This window comes from Canis lupus, chromosome 9 (assembly GCF_011100685.1).
Source record: "Canis lupus familiaris isolate Mischka breed German Shepherd chromosome 9, alternate assembly UU_Cfam_GSD_1.0, whole genome shotgun sequence".
Lineage (NCBI taxonomy): Eukaryota > Metazoa > Chordata > Mammalia > Carnivora > Canidae > Canis > Canis lupus.
Window position 1 is genome coordinate 18824310 of NC_049230.1, and position 13644 is coordinate 18837953.

Below are 13644 nucleotides of genomic sequence, written 5' to 3' on the forward strand. Positions count from 1 at the left end.
GTCTCCCTCTGCCATTCCCCTTGCTTGTGCTTTCTCACTCTGTCTCTCAAATAAGTAAATTTAAAAATCTTTAAAAAATTAAAAACTAACATTGTGTCTAATTTTTAAAACACTGTGCCCCAACTTTATTAAAATACATTATTAAAAACAGTACAGATGTAATATTAAAAGTGAATAGTGGCGCAGCGGTTTGGCCCCGCCTGCAGCCGGGGGTGTGATCCTGGAGACCCAGGATTGAGTCCCACATCGGGCTCCCTGCATGGAGCCTGCTTCTCCCTCTGCCTGTCTCTCTCTCCTTCTCTCTCTCTGTGTCTCTATGAATAAATAAATAAAATCTTTAAAAAAAATAAAAGTGAATATTTTTAAAATGCAGCCTAATGGTAGAAAGTGAAAGAAAGCCCTACTTCATTTTATTTCTTTTTTCTTTTAAGATTTTATTTATTCATGAGAGACAGAGGGAGAGGCAGAGGGAGAAGCAGGCTCCCTGCAGGGAGCCTGATGTGGGACTGGATCCCAGAACCCTCGGAACCCTCGGATCTCGGCCTGAGCCAAAAGGCCCTGAGCCAAAGGCAGACCCTCAAGCTCAACCGCTGAGCCACCCAGGTGTCCCTAGACTTTGTTTTTTTTAGAACAATTTTAGATTTGCAGCAAAGTGGAGCTGAAAGTACAGAGAGTTCCATATATCCATTTCCCCCTTCACACACATAGCCTCCCCATCATCAATATCTCATACCAGAGTGGTATGTCTGTTACTGTTGGTGTAGTTCTGTAGGTTTTGACAAATGTAGTATAATGACATGTATCCACCATTATAGTATCATACAGAATAGTTTCACTGCTCTAAAAATCTCTTGCACTCTACCTACTCATCCATTCTTATTCCCCAAAGTCCCTGGCAACCTGTTTTGTTTTGTTTTACTGTTTAAAATCTTTAAAAAAAAAAAGTTTAAATTTTAATAAAGCCCAACTTAACTTCTTTCAGGACTCATGCTTATGGTGTTGAATCTAAAAAGTCATCATTAAACCAAGAGCATTTGTTTGCTTTTACTTGGTTTAAATGTCATGGAATAAGACTACATTTGTTTTGACGGTAGGTGAAAATGTTTTATATTTCACCACCAAGGATTATTGCCAATGTGGCTAACGTTTTTCTTTTGTAGGAATTGATGACCTATGTGTTTTTGTGTTAACAAATTTTAAATGACTTAACCATTTTCTAGAGGCTAACTTTAATTAAGTTTAAATTTGCAAATTTATGAAATTTTATATTTATTTTTAAGATTTTATTTATTCATTCATGGGAGACAGGCAGAGACATAGCCAGAGGGAGAAGCAAACTCCATGCAGGGAGCCTGATAATGGGATTTGATCCCGGGACTCCGAGACCAATCCCTGAGCTGAAGGCAGATGCTCAGCCACTGAACCACCCAGGCATTCCGATTTATGAAATTTTAGATCAAGAAATGACAAAAAAGAGTGTCCAGTTAAAGATCTTCATTTTGGGCAGCCCTGGTGGTGCAGCGGTTTAGCGCCGCCAGCAGCCTGGGGTATGATCCTGGAGACCCGGGATCGAGTCCCACGTCAGGCTTCCTGCATGGAGCCTGCTTCTCCCTCTGCCTGGGTCTCTGCCTCTCTCTCTGTGTGTCTCTCATGAATAAATAAATTAAATTAAATTAAAAAAAATAAAGATCTTCATTTTGTAAATGAGTACACAGTAGATGCAAAATATAACTTGATTTGTTTGAAGACATACAGTAAATAAGGAATAAATACAGGACTTAGAATTGGTGATAACCAGTTTGATTAAATTTCTAAGATTAAAGCTGTAATAATTTTTCTTTTATGGAAAGTACATTTTTGTTGGTGGGTGCTTCTTTTTGTGACTTGGTATTATACTCCTAATATTTAAAAGGATAAGTTCTAAAACAGCAAAAAATATGAGCAGTTTTTATATTTTTCTGATGTTGCAACTAATTCATTGGCTTATTATGGCAAATCAAGCAGATGCTCATGTTAAATAATCTCAGTTCACTAATATAGTTATGGCTAGTTGTGGAATATTTCTTTTCAGACTGTTTAAAATCAACTTCTATCACTAATTTTTTTTTTTTTTAAGATTTTATTTATTTATTCATGAGGCACACAGAGGCAGAGACACAGGCAGAGGGAGAAGCAGGCTCCTTGCAGGGAGCCCAGTGTGGGGCTTGATCCCCGGATCTGGGATCACGTCTTGAGCTGAAGGTAGATGATCAACCGCTGAGCCATCCAGGTATCCCTAGAAAAACTTTTTTAAAGATTTTTAATTTATTCATGAGAGATAGAGTGGTAGAGACACAGGCAGAGGGAGAAACAGGCTCCATGCAGGGAGCCCAATTGGGGACCAGATCCTAGAACCCTAGGATCATGCCCTGGGCCGAAGGCAGGCGCTAAACTGCTGAGCCACCCAGGCGTTCCCCTAAAATATATTTTTAAAATATTTTATTTATATATTTGAAAGAGATTGAGAGCATGAGCGGGGGTGGGGGTGTGCAGAGTTAGAGGGAGAAGCAAGCACACTCCCTGCTGAGCAGGGAGCCCAACCCACGCTAGAGTCTAAGGCAAACACTTAACTGAGTGAGCCACCCAGGTGCCCCTAAAATTGTATTAAAATTGTATATACATTAAAATACAATTGTAAAATTGTATATACATTTATTAAAGTTTAATAAATTAAACTTTAGGTGTTTGTTAGGTGTGTTTCTTGAGGTATATTTATCTGCTCCTGTCACATTTTCAGAATACCACTCACTTTTTGTCCACATAAATTTACACAGTTGTAATTAGTGAACTACCTTTTTTCTTTTTCTTTTTTTAAGATTTTGTTGATTTATTTATGAGAGACACAGAGAGAGGCAGAGGCACAGGCAGGCTCCATGCAGGGAGCCAGAGGTGGGACTTGATCCCCAGTCTCCAGGATCACGCCCTGGGCTGAAAGGGGCACTAAATTGCTGAGCCACCCAGACTGCCCAAGGAACTACCTTTTTGATTTTTTTACCCCTTCTGTATAACTTAACCTGTTTATGTATAGTTCTAAAACTTAAAAAAAAAAACAAAACCTTTATTGTAACTCCCTAATCGTTGCATTAATAAAATAGTATTGAACTCTTCCCCCTATTCGATGTTTCTTTCTTTCTTTTTTTTTTTTAAATTTTTATTTATTTATGATAGTCACAGAGAGAGGCGCAGAGACACAGGCAGAGGGAGAAGCAGGCTCCATGCACCGAGAGCCCGACGTGGGATTCGATCCCGGGTCTCCAGGATCGCGCCCTGGGCCAAAGGCAGGCGCCAAACCACTGCGCCACCCAGGGATCCCTCGATGTTTCTTTCTTTGTTTCTCTTTTCTTTTCTTTTCTTTTCTTTTCTTTTCTTTTCTTCTCTTCTCTTCTCTTCTCTTCTCTTCTCTTCTCTTCTCTTCTCTTCTCTTCTCTTCTCTTCTCTTCTCTCTTTTTTCTTCTATTTCTTTGAGAGAGAGCACCACCACACCCCTTGCTGGGGGGGGGAGGGGCAGAGGGAGAGGAAGAGAGAGTCTTAAGCAAACTACGCAGGGCCTGATTCCACAATCCTGAGATTGCTAGTGGAAACCAGGAGTTGGATGATTAACCGACTCTGCCACCAAGGCAACCCTCTAATTTTTTTTTAAATATATTAGAGAAGTGAATATAATCTGCATTAAAATTTGTAATAGCTATGGAAAATGTGCTGTCTTCCAGTGTTCCTCCTCCTAACTCTATCTCCTGGGGAAAAAAAAATCACAAAGGTAGCATACCAGAAAGCACAGACTTTAAGACTGGGGCTTAGAATTTGGGCTTCTTTACTTGTTATTTAAGTAACTGAGCAAATTTCTTACACCCTCTGAATTATACATATGAAAAAGGAAATAATGCTACATATCATGCTGGGTTATTATTTTTATTCTAAAAAGAAAATATTTATTTTTATTTTTTTTAATAATAAATTTATTTTTTATTGGTGTTCAATTTGCCATCATACAGAATAGCACCCAGTTCATGCCGGGTTATTGAGAGGATTCTTGCTATCGTTCCTGTGAAGTCCACAGTTCCTAAGACTTATTAATAGGTACTCAAAAGATAGCTGGAACAAATAAATGTACTGCTTTAGCAAGACCACAGGAGTAAACTGTTAAAATTGTGTTCCCCTCTGAGCTTTCTTTCCTTAACACAAATTTAGAGTATTGTTAGTCAAAAATACCAGAAAGGTATTTTTATTTATTATTTTTTAAAGATTTTATTTATTTATTTATTTATTTATTTATTTATTTATTTTAAAATCTATTCAGAGACAGAGAGAGAGAGAGAGAGAGAGAGAGAGAGAGGCAGAGACACAGGCAGAGGGAGAAGCAGGCTCCATGCAGGGAGCCCGATGTGGGACTTGATCCCGGGTCTCCAGGATCACACCCCAGGTTGCAGGCGGCGCTAAACCGCTGCACCACTGGGACTGCCCAAGATATTATTTATTTATTAATGAGAGACACACAGAGATAAAGGCAGAGACATAGGCAGAGGGATAAGCAGGTTCCACGCAGGGAGCCCCATGCGGGATTCGATCCCAGGACCCCAGGATCACGTCCTGGGCCAAAGGCTGGTGCTCAGCCACTGAGCCACCCAGGCATCCTGTATTTTTATTTTTTAATGTATAAATTTGTTGGTTTCATTGAAGAGATCATTTGCTTCTAACTTCTAAGTTTGAGTTCAGATAGTTTGGTGTCTTTCACTATTAATTTTTTCTATCTAAACTGATTCAATTTTTTAATTGAAATTTATTAAAGTTGGGATTATGGGGCACCTGAGTGGCTCAGTTGGTGAACCAAAGCATCCGCCTTTGGTTCAGGTCATGATCTCAGACTCTCAGTGGAGTGTCTGCTTCTCCCTCTGCCACTGCTCCCCACTCCCAGCTTGTGTGCTCTCTCTCTCTCTGTCTCTCAAATAATTAAAAAAAAAAAGTTGGGATTACATTGTGCATGATTGGTAGATGCCTTTTTTTTTTAATAGTCAAACTCAGCAGCAAAAGAGCAACTCTGGTGTCAATTATTGAGAAGACTGGCAAAAAAGAACTTGTGACCTTTATGTGCGAAGTATATGCTTTTTAAAAAAATTTCAAATACCCAAACAAATCATGATTTCATTTTGTTTTTATAAACATTTAAAATGAAAATTATGTATTTTTGAATCAATATCACTTGAAAATAAATTTTAAAATAATTTTATCAGAAATTTTTAATGGAGTTGATTAAGCATTCAAAGATAAACAGAATGGTTGTGATTTCTATTAGAGTATTTGAGTCTTAGGGTATTAAGTATAAAATTCAAAAGGAAGAAACATACAATTAAAAACAGGACCTCCCTCTCAGTCTCTTCTTGTCTCTTAGGCACTCAGTTCTCTCAGAGTTAGTCTCTAGTATCAGCTGCTTATGTATTCTAGAGCTGTCTATGCATGTTTAATAAACAACATGGTAACACTGTTTTTTTTAAGATTTATTCATTTTAGAGATAGTGTGAGCTGGAGGAGGAGCAGAGGGAGAGGGACAAGTTGAGCATGGAGCGTACATGCAGAGATAGTGTGAGCAGGGGGAGGAGCAGAAGGAGAGGGACAGTTGAGTGTGGAGCGTACACGCGGGGCTCTATCCCATGAGCCTGAGATCCTGACCTGAGCTGAAACTAAGAGTCAGTTGCTTAACCGACTGAGCTACCTAGGCACCCCAGTGTGTGTTTAATTTTTTTTTTAACGTGTGTTTAATTTTATAAGAAACTGCCAAACTTTCCAAAGTGGCTGTACCATTTTACATTCCCACCAACAATCTGTGAGGGTTACCATACAATTTCAGCAGCACTTAATATTGTTAGTTTTTTTTTCTTTTAAGCCATTTTAATAGATGTGTAGTGGTATCACCTTGTGGCTTTAGTTTGTATTTCTCTAATGATTAATGAATGATGTTGAGTGTGGTTTTTTTTTTTTTGATGTTGAGTGTTTATTTGCCATCTGTATATCATCTTTGTTGAAGTATGTTTAAATCTTTTGCCCACTTTGAAAATTGGGTTTTCTTATTACTGTGTTTTGAAAGTTCTTTGTGTGTTTTGGATATACAGGTCCTATATCAGGTATGAGAATTGTAATTACTTTCCCCCAGTCCATTTTTTTTTTTTTTTTTTCAGTTTTTTTCTTTTACATATTGTGCTTTGGCAGTGTAGCATAAGAAGCCTTTGTCTAGGGCAACTCGAGTGGCTCAGTGGTTTAGCGCCACCTTCAGCCCAGGGCGTGATCCTGGAGACCGGGGATCGAGTCCCACGTCGGGCTCCCTGCGTGGAGCCTGCTTCTCCCTCTGCCTGTGTCTCTGCCTCTCTCCCAGACTCTGTGTCTCTCATGAATAAATAAATAAAATCTTTTTAAAAAAAAAAAAAAAAGGGAACCTTTGTCTAGGGAACCTCGGGTGGCTCAGTGGTTTAATGTCGCCTTCAGTCCGGGGTGTGATCCTGGAGGCCTAGAATAGAGTCCCGTGTCGGACTTCCTGCATGAAGCCTGCTTCTCTTCCTCTGCCTCTATCTCTGTGTCTCTTGTGAATAAATAAATCTTTTTTTTTTTTTAAGATTTTATTTACTCATGAAAGACACAGAGGAGAAAGAGGCAGAGACACAGGCAGAGGGAGAAGCAGGCTCCATGCAGGGAGCCTGATGTGGGACTCGATCCCGGGACTCCAGGATCATGCTGTGGGCCAAAGGCAGGCACTAAACCACTTAGCCACCCAGGGATTCCCAATAAATAAAATCTTGAAAAGAAAAGAAAAGAAACCTTTGTCTAGCCCAAGGTCACAGAGATTTTCTCCTATATATTTTCTTCTAGAAACATTTTTTTAAAAATTTATTTATTTATGATAGTCACACAGGGAGAGAGAGAGGCAGAGACACAGGCAGAGGGAGAAGCAGGCTCCATGCACCGGGAGCCCGACGTGGAATTTGATCCCAGGTCTCCAGGATCACGCCCTGGGCCAAAGGCAGGCACCAAACTACTGCGCCACCCAGGGATCCCTTCTAGAAACTTTCTGGTTTGAGGTTTTACATTTAGGTTTGTGATATATTTTGGTTTCGTTTCGTTTTGTTTTTTTTTATCTGTGGTATGGGTCGAGGCTTTTTTTTTTTTTTTTTTTTTTTTTTTTTTGCATATGGATGCTGAGTTTCCAGCACCATTTATTGAAAATACTATTATTTCTCAATGGAAATCTTTGTACTTTTGTTGAAGATCATTTAATAATAATAAGTGGATGGGTCTTTTTCTGGACTCGAACTGTATTATTAATCCTGTTTTGTATTGTGTCTGATAGATCCAGAATGATTTGAAAGCTTAGCCAGCTGTTTTTAGAAATTTGTTAAGCACCTCATTTGGAATCTATTGTTTGTAACCTACAGAAGGTTTTTCTAAAATGAGTTTAAGTCTGGGGCACCTGACTCATTTGGTAGAGCACACACAACTCTTGATCTCAGGCTTGTGCATTTGAGCCCCATGTTAGGTATAGAAATTAATTTAAAAATAAAATCTTTTTTTTTTTAAGATTTTATTTATTTATTCATAGAGACAGAGAGAGAGAGAGGCAGAGCACAGGCAGAGGGAGAAGCAGGCTCCATGCAGGGAGCCTGACTTGGGACTGGATCCAGGGTCCCCAGGATCAAATCCCGGGCTGCAGGCGACGCTAAACCACTGCGCCACCAGGGCTGCCCTAAAAATAAAATCTTTAAAATGACTTCAAATCTACAGATAAAAGGATTTTGCTAATGGTTCATTATCTATTTGGAAAAATTTGAGTGCTTTCTCATGCAGTAAGGATGAACTAGAATGGCTTTTCCTAAATGTCCATGTTCTTTTTTGTAGAATTATTTGGTAGTTCTCTCATAATATCTCCATGTGTTCATGTTTTTATTATATCATCTTTGATAGTGATAAAGATAGTGATAAATTTGGGGGCAGCTCTCTTTTGATTTAAAACATGTCCTAAGTTACTCTAAAGATTTACTTTCAAAATAGTATCCAGGAGGAGGGGGGCGGAGGGAGGAGGAGAGGAGGGGGAAAAATAGTATCCAGTAATTGTTGGTTTAAAGAATTAAGTGGAACAATGGTGGTGTTCTATAATGTGAGGTTTTTGAGTTAATCTAAGTATTTGGATGTTTATTTGGGAATTTTCAAGTGCTTTGCAGTTAACACCTTGTAAGTAATTGTTTCTAAACTTTTAAATGTTGCTTTAGAAGTTAAAGTAAGAGGCAAAGTTAATTTTAAAGAGCTTGTTGGACAAAATATTGGAGATTAAGACAGACTTTCAGGATTTACAGCTATTTTTTTTCCTTTTTTAGTATTTGTTGATGATTGCTTTTCCTCATTTTTGGAATGCCTGCTCTGCAATTTTAGGATTTGCTGTTTTTCTTTGGAAAACCCATTCCTGTTACTCCTTTTTTTGAATAGACCCTACTGCGCAATTTTATTTTTATTTTTACTGTGGTAAAATACAATATAAAAGTTACCATTTTAACTATTTTAAAGTATAAAATTCTGTGGCATTAAGTACATTAACAATGTTGTATGACCATTACCACCATCAATGTCTAATTCCAGAATTTTATAGTGCTACAGTTTTATTTTATTTTATTTTATTTTTTTAAGATTTTATTTATTCATTCATGAGAGACACAGAGAGAGGCAGAGACACAGGTAGAGGGAGAAGCAGGCTCCATACAGGGAACCTGACTGGGTCTCCAGGATCACACTCTGGGCTGAAGGCGGCCCTAAACTGCTGAGCCACCTGGGCTGCCCAATACTACACAGTTTTAGCACTTAATTGTTCTTTAATGTTTAGCCACTGTATTAAGTTTTAGGGTTTTAAGAGAGAAACAAGATTTAGTTTTGTTCCTAAGGACTTTACAGTCTCATGAGGGAAATAAGTAACCTAGTATTTAATGATACAGTGTGGCAAATTATGTTCTAGGTCTCTATATTTGAATTTTAATTATTCAATTAAGATTTTACCTTGAAAAAGTAAAAGTAAAAAAAAAAGTAAAAAAAAAATAAAGAAAGAAAGAAAAAGAAAGAAAGAAAGAAAGAAAGAAAGAAAGAAAGAAAGAAAGAAAGAAAGAAAGAAAAAGAAAAAATAAAGTAACCTTTTGTTAGGTTAACATTCAAGTTGTCATACTCACTCCACACACTGAATTAATGTAGATTAGGTTGAAGTCTTTAGTCTTTTGATTTAGGTCAATTCAAGACTCACAAACCATCACGACCTCTTCTTTTGTAACAAAAAGGGAACCAGAAAAGTGGTATTCTGATTTAAAGCCAAATTATGAGCTCTTTCTTTCTATTGGAGAAGGGAGATCAGAGAAAACCATGATTAGAGAGAATATCCGAGTTGTCCCCACCTATCCTCAGTTGAACTGTTTTGACTTATTCTCATTGCAGTGACTGCTTGCTTGATTATGGTCAAATATGGCATTATCCAGACATGTTTATCTCTCTTGGCAGATCATTTGAGGAATAGCTGTATTTGGAATTATGTGTTAAGAGATTGTGTTTTTGGATTCCTTGAAACTTGGGAGTAGTTAGCACTTAAAGTTGAATGTTTTAGCAGTTTTAGTTAAAAACAGTGTTATCACATTGAACAGTATTACAGGTTTAATTTTCATTCTATTATTTCTTTAGTACAAGATTGTTCATGAAAAGTTGAACATGGCTTTTGTTTTGAAGATCTGCAGTTTTCATAATATAGTCAGTCTGAGAAGAAGTTGATAATCCTAAATGCTTGATAGTATTTTAGTTAGCAATTTCAATGTTAGACACAGGAAGAATTCATATTACTAAGCCTAGACTCCTAATAAATTATTTTTATAGATTTAGAAAAGTCTGATTTTGTAGCACAGTTTGGATTGTCTACTGAAAATGAAGTTAAAAATAACCCTTAGCTTGATTAGATTATTAGTAATTTTGGCATATATTACTTTTGAAAAATAACTGTAGTCTTGTTTTTTCAGGGTAATCACTTTGATCAGTATGAAGAAGGACATTTGGAAATTGAACAAGCATCACTTGACAAGCCTATAGAATCGGTAAGATGATCAGTGCTTAATTTTGGGTCATAGTTAGTTAGGTAGTGTTCGTGTGACACTTGATGTGAATGAATTTAAACTTATTAATAATTTATAGTATAGTTTAGAGCTGTTTTCTTGCATGCCCTACAGTAATCAAATAGAATTTGGGATGTAATCGAATATTTAATATTTTGGGAACTCAGTCTGAAAAATCTAGAAACAATTTAGAATTTGATAGAAAAATATCATTTTGGCCCATACTAATATTCTGTTAAAGATAGCAAGTTAAAGTTTAGTGTTTTTGTAAATTGAATAAAGGAGTAAAATGTATTTTGATCCTTTAAAAGTTTCACTTTCCTGGGCAACACAATCACATGTGAAATGTTCTATCAGGAATAGTTAAGGACTAATATATTTACCAGACATTTGTGAAACATGACAAATTTGGTAGCTTAAGCAGATGTCTGGTTTTTGTGAAAAGCTGATTCTTTGTCTCTTCACATGGCTTAGTTTGGATAATGATATAAAACAATACGACAAGATTTATTTTCCTGATTGTTAATTTTTTAAAAAAATCTTAACTTTTGAACATTATTTTCATTTTGAAAAGCCCTTTTTTTGTAAATTACGCAGTTCACTGTTAAAATGTCTAAACTTGTCGGTATCGTCAGTATTTTAACATTTGTGCTTAAGTGTACATATTTTAATAAGGGTTTCAGTGAATTAGTAAACTTGAGTGAATATGATCGAAGAGGACATCTTAATCTTTTTAGCAGTCAAGACATTTCCCCTCTCCTTTTAAGAAACACTAGCTTCTCTTCTTTCCTCAGGAAAATAAGGCAGTTTAGAGAGCACAGATATTTTAACTTAGCTTTTATTCAAAACTGTAACATAGTAAAGGATCAACATATATTTATGTTCCTAATTAGGTTGGTGTTGTGTGTGTGTTTGTGTGTGTGTTTAGATGTTTACGGAAATTTACACAACTTGGGGTGTTCGACATTTTTCTTCCACAGCAGTTGGCCCATATTAGCTAAGCAGCCATGATCTGGTTTGTATTGCACGGTCTGCCTTTTTTTAATTTCTTCTCTAGGGTTTCTTTCTCCCCACCTCCCCTTCTTATTTCTGTTCTTCTGGTCCAGTGAACACTGCATATAGTACTTTCTGTCTTAATGTGCTGGCATGATGCTAGACTTAGGCATGGCAGTAATTGATGACGCATGTGATAATGCTGCAGAGGGAGAATTCACATCTGATATTGTGCTGAAAGCCCAGTATTGTTTTGATTTGAGGATAAAATGCCAAGCCCGCATTGCTAAGTTAAAAATCACTGAAGTTTGTGCCTTGTTCTGTATTATCTTGGGAATTATCACAAGGCAGAATTTTACAATGAAATCTGTAAGCTAGCTGGATTAGTATTTTGTATTTGAAAAATAGTTTAACTTTTCTGTTTTATTTAAATGTTTCTTTGGGTTATAGTTTAAGAACAGATAGCTGTCAAAAGCAAGACCTAACTACCATATCTACAAGGTACATGATTAATAGTCTTACATATGCTAATTAGACTAAATTTGCAGTTTATTACTCAATAAAGATTTTTTTTAACTCTAATATTTAACGTTTTAAAAGCATTTTAGGGCTACGTGTAGTTTAAAGTTTTTGGAAAGTTCCTTCCGTTGGTGTGTGAGACTAATGCTGTTTTTCCTCTCACACTGTCCAGGATTTTTTCTAGCACATGTCATAGGAAGAATGCTATCAGAAGACAATCTGACTGAATAGTCATTGTTGAGTAATCTCAAAGAGTAGGAGTGGAATTGATAAGTGCTCTATTTATTAAATAGTATTATCTTCTGCACTTAGAATAATGAATGGTATAGTCCTTAGACTGAATGTTTAATTATTTTTATACATAAGTGTATGTTCAGAGATGTATATTAATAAACTATACTTGTAATGAAAGTTTATTCCTGAAACACATAAGTAAATATTATTAATTATGGTAGTTTAGGTAGTAGGAGGAGCTTCAGAGCCTACATTGTGTTAGATGGAAGTGGGGAACACACAACACAGGAGGGATTTTATTTCTATTACCAAATCACTTATGGACAAATTGAAAGTTTATAAAGGATTTTAAAGAAACTTGTGCTAAAACAATTGGCATGAAAGTTGGTATTGAGGTATCAATTCCCCTTTCCCTTCCACCTCCCCCCAAAAAGGAAGTGCCCTATCACCTAAGGAATGCCCACCAAATAAGCGTGTCTTAGTTATATGGCTGACTATATTGAACTCTCTTGTTCTTAGGGGGAAATGGCATTACTTCTCACACATAGAAAGTCTCTGCTGAATTAAAATCTTTCTCTGCAGCAATATCTATTGAGAGGTGCTGACTGTTTTGCTACAGCATGCAACTCAAAAGTGGCTGGAAATAATGCAGCTTTGGGAGTCTACAGATCATTGCAGGAGCTAAAGGTCTAGTCTTTTTTTTTTTTTTTTTAAAACAAAGGTAATCTGCAGCAGCTGGTAACCGTGGAAGTCTCTGCACAGGTTTGTGCCAAGAAATATGCCTGTGTGAAAGGTTATTGTGAGTATAGGATTAAGGTCTTTTTCTTTGGTAATAGGGTAAATTTGTTGCAAACCAACAAGATGAGGAATGAAATACAAAGACTCAATAATGCATTATGCTTTTAGTAAACTTTGAAGCCTAGATTTGCTAGTGAGATGATACAGGTATTTCCATTTCAATCAGGAAATGTTGAAAACACCTCAAAATCCAGCATTTGTAAAGTATTTCATAATCTTTGTTAAAAAGTTTTATTTCCCCTGCTTTATTTCAACCAACCAAATATCTTTCAATAAAATTTTTGATCAGGAATAAAACTTTGTTTTAAGAAAATTATGAATTGCCAGACAACTTGATTATCTGAATTACAGAGAAGATGGAAAGTATTATTTTACCCTTATTACAAAGAAACTTTTTAGAGCTTGAATTTTAAGTTATTGCTTAATGATGTTTTAAAGTCCCAGCCATTATAATTATATCCTCTACATTCTTAATAAGGATAAAATACTTAGAAAACAAAACTTAATTTAAAGCCGTAGCTCAGTCTGGAATTCCACCATGGTTCCAAGAACTGTGGCTGGTGTGATTTAGGATATATGGTTTTTATGGCCTTTGTCATAGAATAGGAGAAATGAGATGGGGGCAGAAGGCAAAATACCTGCACTATAGTAAAATATGTTGTCACCGTTGCAGTTGGAAGTAAAACTACCACCAGCCGTTAGTTGGTCTTTGTTTTACCTGATTAAAATCCCGTGTTTATAGTTGTTAGGTTGACTGAACAGTTTTTAAAAAAATAATGTAAGTTTCCAAACTCCAGTTGCTGATGTTTACTTTGCTCATGTAGGGATTTAGAAGTATATGTATAATTGAGTTTTGTCCTGTTGCATATCTGTTTAGATCTGTGGACTCCACTAGTTCCAAACTGTAACTATAAGACTGCTGATTTGACATTTAGCAGTGACCATATGT

General features: G+C 36.5%; 1 protein-coding gene across 7 annotated transcripts in view; it reads left to right on the forward strand.

Annotated features, from left to right (window-relative positions):
* Window positions 1–13644, forward strand: part of GPATCH8 (G-patch domain containing 8) — a 117118-nt gene that overhangs the window by 21067 nt on the left and 82407 nt on the right. For 3 of the 7 annotated variants that reach the window (XM_038547097.1, XM_038547101.1, XM_038547099.1), the window contains exon 2: window positions 10059–10133. In XM_038547097.1, coding sequence (XP_038403025.1) covers window positions 10059–10133 — 75 coding nt within the window. Of the gene's footprint in view, window positions 1–982; window positions 1091–10058; window positions 10134–11131; window positions 11167–13644 lie in introns of those variants that run through there. The other 4 variants (XM_038547102.1, XM_038547100.1, XM_038547098.1 and 1 more) reach the window with 3 other exon arrangements.